The following is an 18,100-nucleotide window of genomic DNA, read 5'->3' on the forward strand; positions in this document are numbered from 1 at the left end:
TGAGGTCCATACAGAGGTGGCGGTACTCAATAAGAAGTAAGGGTACTCTTGTGGACAACAATCAATAGAGTACATTGTACTATAGTATATGTGCTGTACTAGTTCATAATAAAAACACAAATAAATAAACCATGTGTACATAAATGTGATGCTCGAGGTTCCTTACATATTCTCACTGTGCCATCCCGACCTGTCATCTTGTTGTGTAATCCTTCCTGTTGTGTCACTTTGATGACAAAAAACCCAATATGAGGGTTAAAGTGGTAACGTATCATTTTAATTTCATGGCTGTGTAAAGAGGGAGCGGCTGCAGGAGGAACAGCAAACAGGCCTGAACACTAACAGCAGTTTGTTCAGCAATAGGCCTCCACAAATGGTGCCTCACAGCTTTGAATGAAACCCTAAAAGGTCCCCTACAGTGTGATTATCTTCTCATCTAATTTTATTTCTATGGTGGCTGCTAATAACGCTAGCAGGTTAGCCTTCCTCCCGGAGTCCCAGTAGGACTGTATCCTGCTGCTGCTCATCTGACAGCTGCAGAGAAAAAGACGAGGAAAATCAGTTTATACAGCCCCACTGTGAAACACACACACACACACACACACAGAAAATCAAATAATGAAAATAAATACACAGATACACAATGTTAAAGCCTGTGGCGTGCAGTCTAACGGGGACCCATAACCTTGGATGAGAGGGGAATAGAAAGTGTATGTGTGTGCGAAATAGTGTGTGTGTGTGTGTGTGTGTGTGTGTGTGTGTGTGTGTGTGTGTGTGTGTGTGTGTGTGTGTGTGTGTGTGTGGTAATGAGAGAGTGGGTGGGTGCAGAAAAGGAAGTGGCGGAGAAGAAGGTAGAAGTGAAGACAAAACGACAGAAAGCAACAGATGAGAGAAAAGGAAGACGACAAGAGCGTTGAGGACTAAAAAAGAAGAGAAGGAGGAGGAAAAAGACGGGAGCGACACCAACAACAAAAGGTGAGAAAGAGGAGAAACTTGGTCACCTGAAAGAGAACTTTGACTGCACAGGAAGATGGATGTAAATCATTGTGGTGTTTAGAAATCTGACGACCTCTTAAAATAGAAAAAGTTGATCACCAGCATCACTTTGTGATTGTGGCAATGATATTGTTAATATCCACAGATGGAAGAAGTATTTAGGTATTTACTCAAGAAGGTAAAACTTTTTTAATACAGTACAACTTCTGAAGTACATATGAGGGATAATAGAACACTTCCTGTGTACTTCAGACAAATATTAAAGTACAAGACGGGGCAACAACTTTGTGTGTATAGACTTAAATAAAGTACTTTTTAAATAAAAAGATGGAGACATGAGGTAAGTGTTGATTTTGGTACGACATCTATTACAGTATAATGAATTGGAAATTAGAATTAAGATAAAGATTAAGTGATTAAAGGGCAACTTCTGTGTTTTTCAACCTGTTTTTGAGTAACAGAGATAAAATGTGGTCCAGTGTTTAATGCGAGCGCTGCAGCCGCCAAACCATCTCCAAAGTAATCCTGTGAGGTAACTGTGCACCGCCAAAGTACGTCCATGTAAGGGCGGAACCAGGGTACAGACATCGGGGATTCCTAATGAGACATTTTTTAAGTGAATTTTCCACAATTGTATGATATTTATGAAAAATCACAAATTCAGAACATAGTTTTATGACTTTACTAACATTCAAAGCAACAGTCTATGATAGAGGCTACCCCTCCCTTTTGGTTGCTTACAGTTTACTGACTTTAAATGCTGCTACCAATTAGATCTATACGTGCAAATCAGTAGTAGTGAATAGAATAGCCTTCAAAAGTCTCCTCCAAATCAGCTACATATTCAGCCATGACACTGAAAATCTTTTATAGAACTTCACTTTCTGCCCTCAGACACAACAAACTCGACATTACTGCACTCGCAGTTGAACTGCTGACATCCAGCAACAAGTCCCCTCACCTCTGCCGAGATTTCACGACGAGACTTCTCCTTGAGCGAGACTTGGTTAGACATGCAGCAGATCAAACAAAAATAACAGCAAATGAACACTTTTAATCGATGTACTTCGACGGTGGGCAATGCGTTACAGTGCGTACGTTTACGGAACTTTTAAGACGAAAGAAGTTTCCCTTTAAAGCTCCAGTGGGTAACATCAGTGTAATATAATAATCATAGGTTTGTTTTTATTAACGTATAATCTCCTGAAAATAAGAATCGTTGTTTTTGTTACCTTAAAATGAGACGTTTTTATCTATAGAGGGAGAGGGTCCTCTTCTGGACTCTGCTATGTTTCTACAGTAGCCCAGAACGGACAAACCAAACACTGGATCTAGATAGGGCCTTGTGCATGTTTTGCAAGTTTCATGTCCACCGTAGATTCTCCTTCTCACTTCACAACCCGTTCTCATTCTCAGGTCATCAAATACAGAGGCGAGCAGTGCTCAGTTAGTTGCAATCTGCAACTTCGGCACTAGATGTAGTGAGGTTAAGTTACGTGAGGTACATAACTTGCAATCTTTTCCTGAACGTCTGTAGCATGAGTCCGCTGCTGAGAAAAAGGCCTAACCCTAACCCTGTATATTTTTTATGTGTTCTTGCACCTCTAAAACTTAGAAGGCCATGCGACCCTCTTTGAAGTCTTTGGCGACTCTTACAGGGGGTCACGACCCACAGGTTGGGAATATAATTCACTCCTGACCCTCCCAACTCAGAGTAGCAGAAGCTCAGCTGTGATTGGACAGTTGCTGTCTGGGAGGAGGGGCTCAGCAAACAGCCACCTCCTCTACCTGTAGGGGGCGCTGCCAGGACTGCCACAGTTCGGTTAAAAGTCAAAAGGACTTAACTTTCCACTGTAGACTGATGAGTGAACAACAATATGGAGGTGTAAGGTTGAGTCACTGTTTGCTCATATAAAGGTGATTTTTCCGTTGTGGTGAACTGTCAGGTTGTAATCGTTGTTGAGTGGATGTGTGGAAGATAAGAGCAGCAGCGTTTCTGTGCTGCTGCTGTTACCGGTGTGTTGTATGATTTGACATGAATGATTCATGAGCAGCTGTTGTTGGTGTGTTAATAATCAACGCCTGGAGCATCTCTCTTCCTCTCGTCCATATCTATCTCTTCATTCGCTCGCTGACTCATTCTCTCTCTGTTTTCTCTCTCTCTCTCTACCCTCAGGTCTCTCTGCCTGTCTCTCTCTCTCCCAACACCTTGAATCAGGGTAATAACGGCCAGAAAAACAGGACATGTCTATTCCTGCTGCCTCGACTCTTCTCCTTCACCTCACATTCTGACTTTCTCTCCTTCACTATCACTTTCTCTCTCACTCCCTTTTTCTCTCCATTCACTTGTTTCTTCTTGCCCCTGGTTTGTCATCGATTTCATGTGAAGAGGGCGAGAAATAGACAGAAGGAACAGAAATCTTTCTGCTCTCTCACTGCTTATTTAATTAGTTACGTGGGTTAGTTCAGTCGGTCAGGTAGTTAGTTAGTTATTGTGACGTGAGAGCAGCTCTGGGGTCAGGACAGTCAGTTATGAGGTTGTTATGAGGTTGTTGTAGGTGACTTGGAGGATTCACATCTTAGTGGGCTGAATTACACAAAAACAGATCATCATGGCTGTCTAATAACCGGGTAAGCCTGAACAATACATATACTACTCACACTCACTGACAGCTGATCTCTTAAAAACCTCTCGTTACCGATCTGAAAATGTGGTTCTTCCAAGAGTTGTTGTGCTTTAGTCCAGAGTCATTCTTCTTAGTTTGAAATATGAAAAAGCAAAGATAATGATTGATACTGTTGTTTGAATGTGTTCAGAAGTGGTTAATATATGGGAGTAAAGTTCTTAGAGGCTGCAATGTTTGTTACAACCTGAATATGAAAGTACTGGACAGAATAAAACAGCACGATAATTTAACTGTTCTTAGAGTCAGTGTTTCCCAACCTGGGGGTCGGGACCAGATCTGGTCACCACAGCGTCACAGGGGGTCGCGAGGCCTTCTCACTGTTTGGGTTCGTTATACTGTTTATCAGCTGTTCTCTACTGTTATTATTGAATATAATATTAAATATTCATAAAATATGATTAAAAAAAAGTTTGTCCTGAGGGTGACGCTGTAAAGAGTTATCCTCTGGGGAGCAGGAATAAGAGCAATTCGACATTTAGATTTTACTTGTGTAAAAGTAGAATTTTTGTCCTGAAGGAAAACAAAGGGGGTTACTAAATCTGACACAATATTTTACCATGGGATGCTAGCAAGTGTGAACCTACCACCCACGGGTTTGTGGAGTATCATTTTAAAGCCTTGAGTTCGGCATTGTGGTCGTCGCCATGTTGGTTTTCTGCAACCAACAGCAGTGGCGGTTGCCTGCTCACACACAATGTGGTATTCCAGATAAACAGTAAAATAGGTCTCTGAACAGATTTTAGGTGAGAAATAGTCAACACAGTACCAGAATCTTTATTCATATAGTCAGGATTCAGTGGTATTGAGGGATGAAACTGTAAACTGCGTGTAGGAGAAACTACGGCGCAAAACACAAAACAAAAATTGAAAGTCCGTCTGGATCCTGTGTTTGGTTTGTCCGCTCTGGGCTACTGTGCAAAATATAATCTAACCCTAACCCTAACCCTTTTCTTCAATAATATGAAATGTGATGTGTGGCACAAATAATTTATTAAATTATAAATCAGCTCACATTTTATTAAAACATTTGTTCCATATACAGATTGTTTTTTTATGTTATTTTACTTTCTTATTAGTAAATTACCAAAGAGCTGCTGCTGATGACGACCCCCATTATCCTTACCTCTGACACTCCGCACTGTCTTTCAGAGACTGTAGTAAGCTGTTAAAAGGTAAAGGAGGGATATATCTTATGAAAATAGAAGACCTAACGCCATCCATTGGTATCAATCCTGTCATGCTAGCATGTTGGGAAGGAGCCTAAATAACACTGCAAAGTTAGGCAAACTGTTTGCAATGGAAAAACTGTCATGGCCATTTTCAAATGGATCCCTTGACGTCTGACCTCAAGTTATTTTAATGAAAATGGTCTCTATGGAACCTACAAGTCTCCTCTTTACACTTTATGCTAATCCCATGCAGTTTTTTGTATGTGGAATAAATGTGTGTGAATATTTCTGCATACTGTCCGTAAGACACAAACTTTATTCCCCCCTCCCCCCGCTTAAGTCAGAGCCCCACTTACAATAATATATTATATAAAAAAAACAGTTATGAGTGAGACTGGTGGTTGGTTATAACCCACAAAGCTTTCTTGGTAAAATGGGCAATATTTGGAAACTTAATGTAGACGTGAAGAGAGAAAACAAGAACAGACAAGATCACAGAGTCATACCTGAAAGTGTCGAATCCAGTAACAACTTCTCCAACTCAGTCAATAACAAAACAATTCATATTTCAGTGTATTGACTCCTGTGTGTGTGTGTGTGTGTGTGTGTGTGTGCGTGTGTGTGTGCGTTTGTGTGTGTTGTGACTTGAGTCAGTGTGGGTGTGCTGACTTCCTGCTGTGAGGAAACTCTCTTCCGATGGAGACACACTGAAACGTTTCAGATCCGAACTGATGTGGAAACACTCTGAATCACACACACAGACACGCACACACACACACACACACACACACACACACACACACACACACACACTTGTTGTTTTTTATCTCTGTGTCGGGGTTCAGGCAGGTGTTCAGGATTGCGTGCGTCCTTTTTGTCTGCGATGTTGCTGATGACCGATCTGTGGAGGATGACAGGAGCTTCGCCTCGTCATCAATAATTTACTCGTCATTTTTAAACTTCCTTAATTGAGGCATCGAGAACGACCTCATACGGCTGTAGGAACCATCAGGAGTGACACGTGGAGCCTGTGAGCTTAACGCCTAGATTTGTATGGAAGCTCGTTAATGACAAAAGCATCAAGTGAGTGCAGACAGAGAGGCGTTTGTGTAATCTGAAAGACTAGAGAGACTGAGAAAGGACAGAATGGTGAGTACAATGTTTTTGCTCTAAGAGAACTGACCGGGACAATAAAACCTGAGACCGAAGCCGACAGTAAACGTGAGGGTGTCCTTTACTTAAACGTACTACTCAGAGTTTTAACTGATTATAAACAGTCTCAGTTTAATACTGAAACCTCTGTATGAGCTACAGAAACAAACCTCAGAGAGAAGATTGGATATTTATTAATATCTGCCACCGGGTCAGATTCCCCTCAAAGTCAATAAAACGAGGCTGTGGAAACGCAATCGCTTTTGTCCACAGGGGCAGCCAGAATCTGACCTGACTGCAGTGGATGGTTTGATACACAGAACCATCTGGGAGGTAATTTTTGGGATGACAGACTTTTCGATTAACCATCTGTCTGTCATCGTCTATCACGAACGAAGTTCATCCGATCAGTAATGAGTCATATTTCATATGTTGCCAAACTTTTCGGGAGAAGAGAGATAACGTACTACTCTCCAGTTCTGATATAACTGATGCCAGCAGCATCTTCACTAACCTCTTTAGCAGCCGCCATTGTTGTTTTTGAGCAAACGGTTACACACACCTATTGTTAAACCACAGCTGTAGCTCACACAGTAGCTGCCAGTAGTTCCTGACGTTCATTGGTTTTAATCACTGTGGTTGGACACAAGAACGCAGTGGAAACCTGGCGACATGGATTCTCCTGCGACCTTGTGATGTTGTGACATTGCGAGTCCAGGTTACTAATAGTGGGGCAACTAAGTTGAAATATTCATAACAATTGTGCATTTTCCGAAATGTTTTAAATATTCCTGAATGCTGCAGAAAATGCTAGATGCATGTAAATGCTAGAATAACTATGACTATATAGTCGGGATATCAAAGGTTAGATGTTCCTTGTAGCAGCTTTAGGTAAAAGTACTAATGCCACTGTAACTATTACTTAAGTAAAAGTATTATTAACTATTCTTGTTTATCTGTAAGTAACTATACTTGCTGTTAGTCAACAAGGAATCAAACTTTACGTGCAAACAGGAAAAGACACAACGTGTGCACAAACAGCAGCAGCTCAAACTACGTCTTTAAAATGTAAACTTTTTATTTTTGTTTTTTTGAGATGCTCCTTCATTTGTCTCACGCAGTTTATTTTTAGGGGGTTTTTTTGCAGAAGAAAATACCGCCTCCATTTCCTTTCTGCATTGCATTGTGGGACAATCAACAGCACACTTAAAAAACAGGGTTTTATTAGTATGCATACTTAAATATACTTTAGTTTTTTCAAATGTCCAGTGTGACAACAGACTTAAAACTGTGCTGAATTCAGACACTCAAATACTGTAAAATGTATTATTGTACCTTTACAGTAAATTCACAGCAGAATTCAGTAATTAAGGTTCAGTAATATATAGATGAACTCACAAGTCACAATAACTAGTGTAAAACCACAGTATTTTGAAGTAAAATTACAATAAATTGTAATAAATCATCTGTAGTTACTGTAAATTCACAAAAATGTGCAGTCATATTACAGTAATGTATTGTGTTGTCATGGTAACCAATACACAACAGTACTGTAAAACTACTACAGAAAGACAATATAATACTCACAGGTATGTTTTCATTAGTATATAATCATCTGGAAATAAGAATCATTGTGGTTTTGTTACCTTAGAATGAGACGTTTTATCTACAGAGGCCGAGAGTCGTTCTTCAAAGCAAATATAGGAAAAGGCAGTTGTTTCATCTCAGTTGGGGATTTTCTCTTTAATAGAGAGTTTTCTTAGTGGTTCAAAAAGCTGCAGCTCAACAAGCTTCAGTGTTGGTATCATTTCACTGCATCACTGATATGTTTGATTAATTATTAACACTATATTGAGACTAGCTTTTATTACATTTTCTGAGTTGGAACCACACTTCCCTTTTTCTGCCCTCCTGCGTTCATTCTCTGCATCCCAGATGGCCTGAGCCCTCGCTGACTCTCTATTCCCATGAACTATCAATTAATTGAATTTACCTTGATTAGGTGAGCCGAGCAAATAGACTCTCAGTTCATATCATCAGATTTCTCTTAAATTCTGGAATTGACTCTCAGCTGATGACTCTGATGTCTTCAGTTCGGTTTGTTATGGATGCTGAGTCAAAACAGTGAGAAAGTTTCTCATTAGTTAGTAGTTAGTTTGTTGAGAAGTAGCACCCTCAAACAAAAACCTCTGTCAGGTTCGATGCAGTGTGTGTCGGACTGATGTGAGGCTGTATACTGACATTAACAGTCCTCTCTCTCTCTTACAGGATGGTGTTGTGATGAACAGCTAAGACGTTAACACACACACACACACACAATGAGTACCAGTACACCAGCAGTGTGCCCGGCCTCCCCTCCCTCTGAGGACCCGACCACGCCCCCGCCCATGACCACACCTCCTCGCAAAGCTTCGGTCCGCCTGCAGGAGAGGTGGATGTTAATCACACACACAGAAAATCTCTCTCACACACTGCAAAAACAGCAGTGCCAAATGTTCTTAAATATAAATTCATTCTTCTTATATCTGCCAATTTGTGTTGCAATTAATGAAAACTCAGTTATTTAACATTGTTAAAATAAGTATCCAGTATAAGCTCCACAAACATTTTTATTTTTGTAAATTTTTATTAAAACAATGACAAACTAAACCAGACGACTCTTAAATTGAGAAGTTGTGTGCGTGCTCTTACTCTGAAAATAAGGACAATAATCTGGTTCCTCTGCTGGGATATTATGCAACCATTGTTGTTGCTGGAAATCGAGCTCAATATTAGCTGTGATATCTTATTAAGACAAAGTTAATTATTATAATATTATTGTCATTTTTCTTTTCTCCTAGAAACAACATGTTTTCACTCTTGAGATTCCTTTTTTTTGCACTCATCACTCTGTTTCTTCTTTTGTAGGCGGGGCTCCAACCTGTCTCTGCTATTGGATGTGACCAACCTGGGGGTGGAGCCTGTTTGCTCTGTCTCCACCCCAAAGGAGGTGTGGCTTCAGCTGCTGCACACCTCCTCCCGACCGCTCACACACCCTGCGCTGCAGCAGGCCGCCATGGACACAAGCACACTGAATGTAGAGTACCAGGTAACGCAGCGTCGGCTTGATTCATCGCACAGAGCAGCTTCCTGTGTGAGGGCATTGAGGTGTGTTTGTTTTAACATCCAGCCCGTCCCTGTCTCCTCCTCCACAGAAGATCCCTCCGAACTTTGTGAGCGCCGCAGAGCTTGATGTTCCAGGACACATGATGAAAGACAGATATAAAACCATCCTACCCAGTCAGTAAATGTCCTGCTGCACTCTCAGTCAAAAGACATCGTTTTCACTCTTTAATTAACCTCTCGTTAACCATTTGTTGTTAACTATTTAGACCCTGAGACCCGGGTGATCCTGAGGAGCCCAGAGGAAGAGGCGGGGCCAGACCGCTACATCAACGCCAACTACATCAGGGTCTGAGTCTGACATTATTTTTTATTAAGTCAAATCACCCTGCAGCTTTCTGCAGAGGTGATTCTGGTGATGGATTTTAATATTGGATGTCTGTATGTGGAGCTGATTGTTTGTCTCAGTATGAATGAGTATCTACTGAAGATGTATTTTCGTTGACCAGCCTGCGATTTTTCTCCCCTTCATGTTAAATTAGCAGATTTTCAAAGGGAGTTCTGCATTGCGGTTTTCTTTATTTGTAGAAAACATATTTTGTTTAATAATATTTCTACAGCAAGCATTTATACTTACAAAACATTCATCACCACACCATGAATACTAATACTGGCCAAAACATCCCACCCATATGTCATACCTCAGATGGTCCAGCTCCCTTTACTTGATTTTACATATTAGACTTCACTTCCCCTCTAGTTTAGATTCATTTAAAAATGAAGAAAATACACTTGCTCTCTTTCTCTTCTTTCTCACATGTCTGTGTGTTCAGTACAGAGCTGGAGAGTCAGGACGTGGTTAGCCTAGCTTAGCATAAAGACTGGAAGCAGGAGGAAACAGCTAGCCCAATAAGTCCAATGATTAACAGGTTATATCTCTCTTTATTCTGCCCACAAACAAAAATATAAACCTCAGTTTGTCTGGTGAGAGGGGCAGGTAGAGTCGGGTGTCATCAACCCAGAAGTGTCTGAAATGGGCCAGTTCTCCTCGGTGAGACAGTTGGGTTGACAGCCAGAAGGCATGGAGCTCTGTACTGAGTTAGGGTTGGGTTAGTGCACTGGCACCTTTTTTGGTCCAATTCAGGCACTGGACCCTGTGAGGTACATTGACAAGAGAAGGGGACCAAGCACAGATCCTTGTGGTACCCCAGCAGAAAGAAAGTCCCACCAGCCCGTTATCCTCACACCAAAGGAGTGCTGTTCAGACAGGAGGGACAAGAGGATTTGGATGTTTCAGCAGAAAGTTGTGCAACACAGCTGCATGCGTTGTTATAAAAATGTCTAAATGCAACCTGAAATAAATAATTCCCTCCTCACTTACGGGAGCTCATTAGGTCAATCAGTGTCATTATCTCTTTTAGTCTGAACTGTATTATTTTATTAATTAAATTAAATCAGTTAAGTGACAGTTTCCTTCAGTGTTGCTGATAGCGGGTAGTGTGTGACAGCGCTGTCACTCAGCGTGGGCGTCTTCTCGTTTGTGTGTGTGTGTGTGTGTGTGTGTGTGTGTGTGCGTGTGTGTGTAGATGTGTGTGTGTGTGTGTGTGTGTGTGTGTGTGTGTGTGTGTGTGTGTGTGTGTGTGTGTGTGTGTAGATGTGTGTGTGCGCGTGCGTGTGTTTGTGTGTGTTTTCGGACAGCTAAACAAACAGAAACTCAGATATGAGCCGTCGGTTTGTCAGCGTGGGAGTATGACAACCAGGAAAACCACAGGAAGTGAGTGAGGAAGTGACATGTCCCTGAGTCACCAACCCCATCCCCCCATTCCTCGGCCCACGCATCCCTCACACTCTGCAGCCTCAGCTCTGTGTGTGTCTGTGTGTCTGTCAGTGTGTGTCTGTGTGTCTGTCAGTGTGTGGTGTGTGTGTGTGTGTGTGTGTGTGTTGGTCTGCAGACACCTGCTGCTCCTCCTGATGTGTTTTGACAGTTAGTTTAATATAATAAGAAGCTACACACACATAATCATTTATTTATACTCTTATTCTTTATTTATACTATAAAAACACAACCTGCTGATTGGACGTTAGGCGGTTGTTATTGATGAGCAGCCTTGATTCACTTCCTGTCTTATGAGGTCAGGGATGTTGGGTGGTTTCAGCAGGGGGGGGGGGGTTCTTGCTTTTACTTTGATGTCAGCCTTGCAAATAATAAAACATATGGATGTGAACAGTTATCATACTGTGTGCAAGTCTAAATCACATACTACAAATGCATCAGTACAAAACACCAATAGATGATTAAATACACAATATATTATTATTAGTATTAAACATACTAAAAACATAATGGCCCTTTGTCATTATGCATCAACTTTGCAAAAAATCCAATTGGGCAGTTTTACTGATTGCAGAATAAAACTGTATTTAGATCTTTAAACGTGTAATATGTAATGTCTGCCACTAGGGGGACTTTCACATCACAACACTAACAAAAGATGAAGTTTGATGAAATATTTTAGAACTGAGTGATAAATTAGTCCTCAAAAATCAATCTGTTTTCATTTCAACAGTTCATTAAGTGCACATTAAACAATCGCGATTAATGATGACATGATGATTAATTAATGATTTCATGGCCTCCACTGCAGCTGAGGGTCTGACCTCCTCTCTGCTCCTGCTGCAGGGCTACAAAGGAGCACCCAGGGCCTACATCGCCACCCAGGGGCCGATGGTGCACACCGTGGGGGACTTCTGGGACATGGTGTGGCAGGAGAGGAGCAGCATCATCGTCATGGTTACCAGACTCAAGGAGAACAACGAGGTGAGGAGACACGACACCTCCTCTCTCCTTCCTCCTCTCTCCTTCCTCCTCTCTTTTTTTTCTTCACCTTCTTGAACTTGTCCTCAAGGTGTCTGCGGTGTTTGTTTGTCCCAGAAATGCGAGTTGTACTGGCCACAGCCGAGGGAGAGGAGGAGGAGGAGGGTGAAGGAGGAGGAGGAGGAAGACGTTAAAGAGAAGAAGAAGGAGGGAGAGGAGAAGGAGGAAGGAGAGACAGGCCGATTTGGCAGATTCCTCCTCAGAGTGAGAGACAGCCAAGAGAAAGACGGGTTCACTGTAACTGACATGGAGATCCAGGTACAGTAAACATTTACTCGAGTACAGTTTTGATGTTACTAAAGTACAATATATACTCCGTACCTGATGACATACGTTACCTCAAAGGAACTGTTTACTTTTGGTCTCACACGGGACACCAACATAGTTCTGACCAAGTGAGTGAGACCAGGGTGCAAACACCTGATACACACGTATACTGAGGTCTAAACACCTGATACACAGGTATACTGGGGTCTAAGCACCTGATACACAGGTATACTGGGGTCTAAACACCTGATACACAGGTATACTGGGGTCTAAACACCTGATACACAGGTATACTGAGGTCTAAACACCTGATACACAGGTATACTGGGGTCTAAACACCTGATACACAGGTATACTGGGGTCTAAACACCTGATACACAGGTATACTGGGGTCTAAACACATACATTGAACCACTGACTCTCCACTGCATCTCACCTGGAGAAGGTGAATAAAGAGAAGCTGCTGTTTGGTTGTCTATTGATGGAATATTGATCAGTTATTTGTGTGCAGCTGTGTGAGGAGCACCGTCCCGTCAGACACTACTGGTTCACCTCTTGGCCTGACCATCACATCCCACAATGCACCGCTCCGCTGCTGAGACTGGTGGAGGAGGTGGAGACCTACAGCAAGTCCCTCCTACCGCCGAGCTCTGAGCCAATCACAGCCCCTGCCCTCTCTCCTGGGCCAATCATCGTCCACTGCAGGTTGGTTCCTGTACTGACTTCATGTTATTATTATTTATTACTTTTATTTAGTCTCGTAACAGGAAGTAACTTGGCGGACACGAGGAAGGACGAACTGACAAACAACCGAGGAAGAAGTAGAGCTGTGTCGGGTGGTTTGGAGGATAAAATTATTATTTTAGTTTCTGTTATGTTTGTTTTTTTGCCTCATTGATCACATAGAAAACACAAAAAAGGTCTTAGAATTGTGTAAATTGATGGAGAAAACTTGCAAGTATTGATAAAGGCAAAGTTTGATTTACCAAATAGTACAAGAAAAAAACTGCAAACTAAGATGAATAAGTGAAAAAAACAAAAATCTTGCAAAACAGTCAAATATATTTTTCTGAATGGGTCATACTTTTACTAGAAAATCTAAGTAAAAAAAAAATATATATATATACATATATATATATTACAAAACAAAACTTTGACTAACAGACAGGCAAAATGTTCAGATTCTGCTCTTGAAGTCATAAGTTATATGTTTCCCTTTATAATGGCCCTGAAACACCACCGTCAAATAGAAGAACAGAAGAAAAGAATATAATATTACATAGCACAATAGGATGAACTGGTATAAACCTATAAAAAGTTTCACATTTGGTTTCTTTTATAATGTGTGTGTGTGTAACACCAGTAGATTACGGTCTGGGTTACTGAACAGTAAAACCAGCTCATGAGGAATCAAACCCGAGCGGCGGATGTGTCAAGGGCTCCTTCCTGTTTCACAGCGTGGCCGGTCGTACCTGAGCAACCAACCACAGCAGAGAGGACAGATGAAAGAGTGCAGGCTGCGGTGTGGATCTGACCGACGGTGCAAAGAAACACAGAGAAATTTGTTTCTTGAAGTACAACCAGAAAGAGGAAGTGGATTAAATGACAAGGCTCAGTAGTCATATAGAGAGTCTGTCTTTCTCCACAGTTTGGCTTAAAGGTCCAGTGTGTAACACTGAGGAGGGCCTAGTGTCAGAAATAGAATATAATATTCATAGGTATTCGTTACTGTTTAATCAGGACTTTAGACCTTAAAATGAGCTGATTTTATCTTTTTGGATACTTTCTTACACCCCTACCAACTGTGATGCCTTGAGTTTGGCGTTCAATCGTCACCATGATGGTTAGTAGTTAGAGCCAGTGGAGGTCACGTACTGCGAGTTGAGCTGCTCTCATTGGCTGCTCTCGGTTTGGAAACAATGGTGGCTCGCCTGCTCACACAGGATCTGGTATTCCAGATAAACAGTAAAATGTGTTTGTGAACAGATCTGAGGAGAGAAATAGTCAACAACAGAATCTGGATCCATATCTGATCAGTACTGTTTGACAGTTTGATCTGAGTTTGGTTGAGCTGGACGGACTCACTGAGAATGAGCTGTCAATCACAAGGTAGCCCCGCCCTAAAGCATACCCTGCTTTATGGTCTGTTTTACTCTAAATGGGACCATCAGTTACTAAATGAACATCATGCTGTATGGAAGAAGACTGAAACTAGAGACTGAGACCAGAAACTCATCAGGAAACTGGGCTAATAAATCAAGACTCAATACTATCAGAGTGGAGCTCCCCCTACTGGTCATTACATAGAATGCAGGTGTAAGGCACTTCCACATTGGCTTCACTTCACAGACCCGGTAGCTCTGCCCTCTACTCATGATTACAGGATAAAAATACAAAAAATGTTGCCTTGAAGAACTCGCTGATGCTCCATTAATCTGTCCTCTGTCCTCTCAGTGCAGGTATCGGGAGGACGGGTTGTTTTATAGTCAGCAGTATCGGCTGTCAGCAGCTCAGAGAAACAGGTCAGGTTGACATCCTGGAGACTGTGTGTCAGCTTCGACTCGACAGGTGGGTGTCCTCTCTCCTCTCTCTGTCTCTGTCTCTGTCTCTGTCTCCACTGTGGAACATTTGGTTTATTCCCTCAATGTAGCAAGTTTAACCTGTAGTCCTCCCTCCCCATCCTATGTAGGGGTGGTATGATCCAAACCACAGAGCAGTACCAGTTCCTGTACTCCACATTGGCCCAGTACAGCTCCCAGCTACAACACAACCAGGTACTGACATGTTCAACTGCTGTCAGATTAAAGGGACAGTTCACCCAAAACTACGTCGGTACACCGACCCCTGGATCGATCTAAAAGAACCACGAACTGGTCGATGGTCCGTTTCTAAAGTTATGAATCGGTTGACTGAAACTTTGCTGCTAATAAAAGGTAAAAGGTCAACGCCAGGGTCTCGCTACAAGTAACCAACAGAATTTACGGATGGTCTAAGATAATTATTGCAGAAAGTCTTTGTTGAGACATTTGTCAAAGAAAGAAATACTTTTTCAGGTGTTTTATAAAATATATGTATCTGAAGGTAAACAATGTCACTTTTATAGAATTGGCTTATTTTAATTGAGAATGGAAAATAAATGTCTACATTAAACAAACGTTAAGAACTTTATCAGATTGCATCAAATAAAACCAAATCATTTTATATTAAAATGCATCGTATCTTAGCCCATGTATCTGGATACGTATCGGAAACGCACACCCCTAAATATCTGTATGTTTCTGAGATAAAGAGTGAGGGAAAAACATGTCTGTGGTCTTCTGACACACCTTGGTAATCCTCAAGAGTCATAAAACCAGTTTTCACCTATGACCATCAGGGTAAACCATAACTATATCTTTTCATATAAACCTACATCTGTAGTATTATTCTTAACTGTCCCACTATAACCCATCTAGCACTGACTATTAATCCAGTTTAAGGTCAAGTGTTGACCACTGAACCACCGACCTGAACCACAGATGGTTTGAACCTCCAGCACCACAGACTGCAGTTTACATCCCAAAATGTCAACACTGGTTTAACCATGACCTTCCCCAACCTCAACTAGCTCGTTTCAGTTGCCTAAACTTAACCGGACTTTAGAGAGTCTTGTGGTTTAGATTTTAGGTTTCTGTGAGTCCCCACAGTGCAACAGTTAAACTTTGTGTTTCCTCTTCACAAGGACCAGAACCAGCAGAACCCAGAGCACCAAGTCAGCATACAGTTACAGAACCTGCAGCTGGACGACACACAGAATGTGAAGAACTGATACCGTACAGAACCCGGAGAACCAGCGGGTTCACACCTACAGAAATCCAGGAGAACCAACAGAATGCATCACAAATATTATTATTATTATTATTATTATTATTATTATTATTATTATTATTAATAAAACCAGCAACTGGACGCCAGCAGCCGAGCCCAAAGAACTGATGCACTCACAGATGAAGAGTTTGGGGAACCAGCAGTTTCAGAAGTGTCGGGATCAGACAGGAACCCCAAAAGAACTGGATATTTACATGCATACAGCTGAAGAAGAACCCAGAGCATCACGTTCATCCTGGACTGAAAGTCTCACTAATCTTTCTCAACTGAAGCTTGAACCAAGAGAACCAACACAGAAAATGTCCTTTGCACAATGAATCACATTAAATCCAATAAAAAAGTGAATCTTCTTTGACGCTGCTGATGTGTTTAAAGAAATGAATTAATGTTGATAGAGTGTGATTGTTCAATAAAGCAGTATGGGGTAACAACAAAAGTAATGTTTTTGGGGTGGTAGCAGTAATATTATTACTGAAATGTATTAGTAATTAGTTACACTACTAGTTACTGGGGAAAGTAATACACTGTAAAACCTGATGAGTTAGTTCAACACAAACTGTTTGAGGAAACCGATATTTGATTTAAGTAGAAGTAACTCAAGTATTTATTGTTAAGGTAATTTGGATAAATTAAGTTAATTCAGTTAATTAAAGTTACTCACATGCAGCATTTCTTTTATTTACAGTTTTTTCCAATTGCTAAAACACGATTTTGCAAACCAGGCTGGTTTTATCAAAATACTTAACACAATTCACAAAACCACAAACCCAAACTGCAAAATAACTCGTATATCCTGCAAAATGAAGCACTGCAACCAAAACTACATATAGCATTATCAAAATCATCATTATCAAAACTTTTGCACCAAATGACACACACTTCATTCATATTACCAGGTTTTTGTCTAACCAACTACACACTGTTGGGCGTAATGAAAAGCATTCTCATCTTTAGTCTGCTTTGCCATAATACTAAAATAGTTCAAATTGTAGAAACTTCTTCAGATTGTTCACATGCACAGAAATATTTGCAGATACACACACATGCTGTTGAAACATCAACATCAACAAGTCAGTGCAACATATGCACAGCAGATATATTTACATTGGAGTGAACAAAAATATGCTCACAAGAAACAATAAACTGAAGAAGAAAATTGCAGAAAAAATGTGCAGAAAAAATATATAGGAAAAAAAAGACCTGTGGTCTTTTTATGGTGCTTACTTCCTGATTGAAGTGGTAACAATGAACCATTGAGGTGTTTGTCCAGGTGGATCATATATTGACCAATCAGCTCATGTAGTGTCATTTTGAATGGCAGTATTTTGAAATGGCAAACATGTTGACTTTATGTCAGATTGTTGTGTCTTATGCAGAGAACCGTGTTCAGTGCATTTAAAAAGTGTCATTTTGAATTGCAAAATGTGTGTAAAGCAGAAAATGTGTTCAGAGTTTTGGAGACTTGAGAAGAGGTTCTGCTCTCTGTGTGTCAGTTTAAATAATTGTGCTATGTTATTTTAGTGTGTTAGCAATTGGAAACAACTGTAAAATGTGTGAACAGAATTTATCTGAATAAAGTCACTTAAATGCATCTTTATACAAATGTTTTCAGTTGAATTTACTCAGTTCTCTTCCACTAAAGCAAAGTATTACATTACAGCTGACGTATGATAAAAAACAAACTATAATTAATTGATTATCAAAATGGTTGTTTTGGGGGATCATTAAGAAATATTTGGATTCATACTTATGTTTAATAAACTAAAATATAATCCTGAGCTGTGCAGCATTAGAATAATATAATATAATAAATAATAGAGGTGATTACTAATAATGTTAATGTTGAGATCCTTTAAATACTGCAGTATCAGAGTATTGCACATTAACCAGAGGAGCTGCTCCCCCTGCCTCCCCGGTAGTTTCCACCCTAATGTGACCCAACACAACAACAGAGGGCGGTGTTTCCATCACTTGAAGTGTCTCTC

At 40.8% G+C, this 18,100-nt stretch overlaps 1 protein-coding gene across 3 annotated transcripts; it reads left to right on the forward strand.

Annotated features, from left to right (window-relative positions):
* Positions 1-838: 838 nt before the first annotated feature.
* On the forward strand, positions 839-16,465 carry LOC127378068 (tyrosine-protein phosphatase non-receptor type 7). Of its 3 annotated transcripts, none has more exons than XM_051426607.1 (11): positions 839-975; positions 8,273-8,435; positions 8,912-9,092; positions 9,199-9,283; positions 9,376-9,455; positions 11,787-11,924; positions 12,039-12,239; positions 12,760-12,953; positions 14,703-14,816; positions 14,938-15,022; positions 15,970-16,465. In XM_051426607.1, exons 2-11 carry the CDS (start codon positions 8,323-8,325, stop codon positions 16,054-16,056), a joined length of 1,278 nt encoding a protein of 425 aa, XP_051282567.1. In that variant the 5' UTR covers positions 839-975; positions 8,273-8,322; the 3' UTR covers positions 16,057-16,465. The 3 variants fall into 3 exon arrangements, with proteins under 3 accessions (XP_051282567.1, XP_051282566.1, XP_051282569.1); XM_051426606.1 differs by lacking the exon at positions 839-975 and adding an exon at positions 3,300-3,627; XM_051426609.1 differs by lacking the exon at positions 839-975 and adding an exon at positions 5,720-6,001.
* The last annotated feature ends 1,635 nt before the right edge of the window (positions 16,466-18,100 follow it).

This window comes from Dicentrarchus labrax, unplaced genomic scaffold, assembly GCF_905237075.1.
Source record: "Dicentrarchus labrax unplaced genomic scaffold, dlabrax2021, whole genome shotgun sequence".
Taxonomy (NCBI): domain Eukaryota; kingdom Metazoa; phylum Chordata; class Actinopteri; family Moronidae; genus Dicentrarchus; species Dicentrarchus labrax.

Bases quoted from the DNA above. Each gene is read 5' to 3' on its own strand.
- LOC127378068 (XM_051426607.1), top strand. From the start codon at position 8,323: ATGAGTACCAGTACACCAGCAGTGTGCCCGGCCTCCCCTCCCTCTGAG. The intron at 8,436-8,911 runs GTGGATGTTAAT...CTTCTTTTGTAG, and splicing joins TCGGTCCGCCTGCAGGAGAG to GCGGGGCTCCAACCTGTCTC. The intron at 15,023-15,969 runs GTACTGACATGT...CCTCTTCACAAG, and splicing joins CCCAGCTACAACACAACCAG to GACCAGAACCAGCAGAACCC.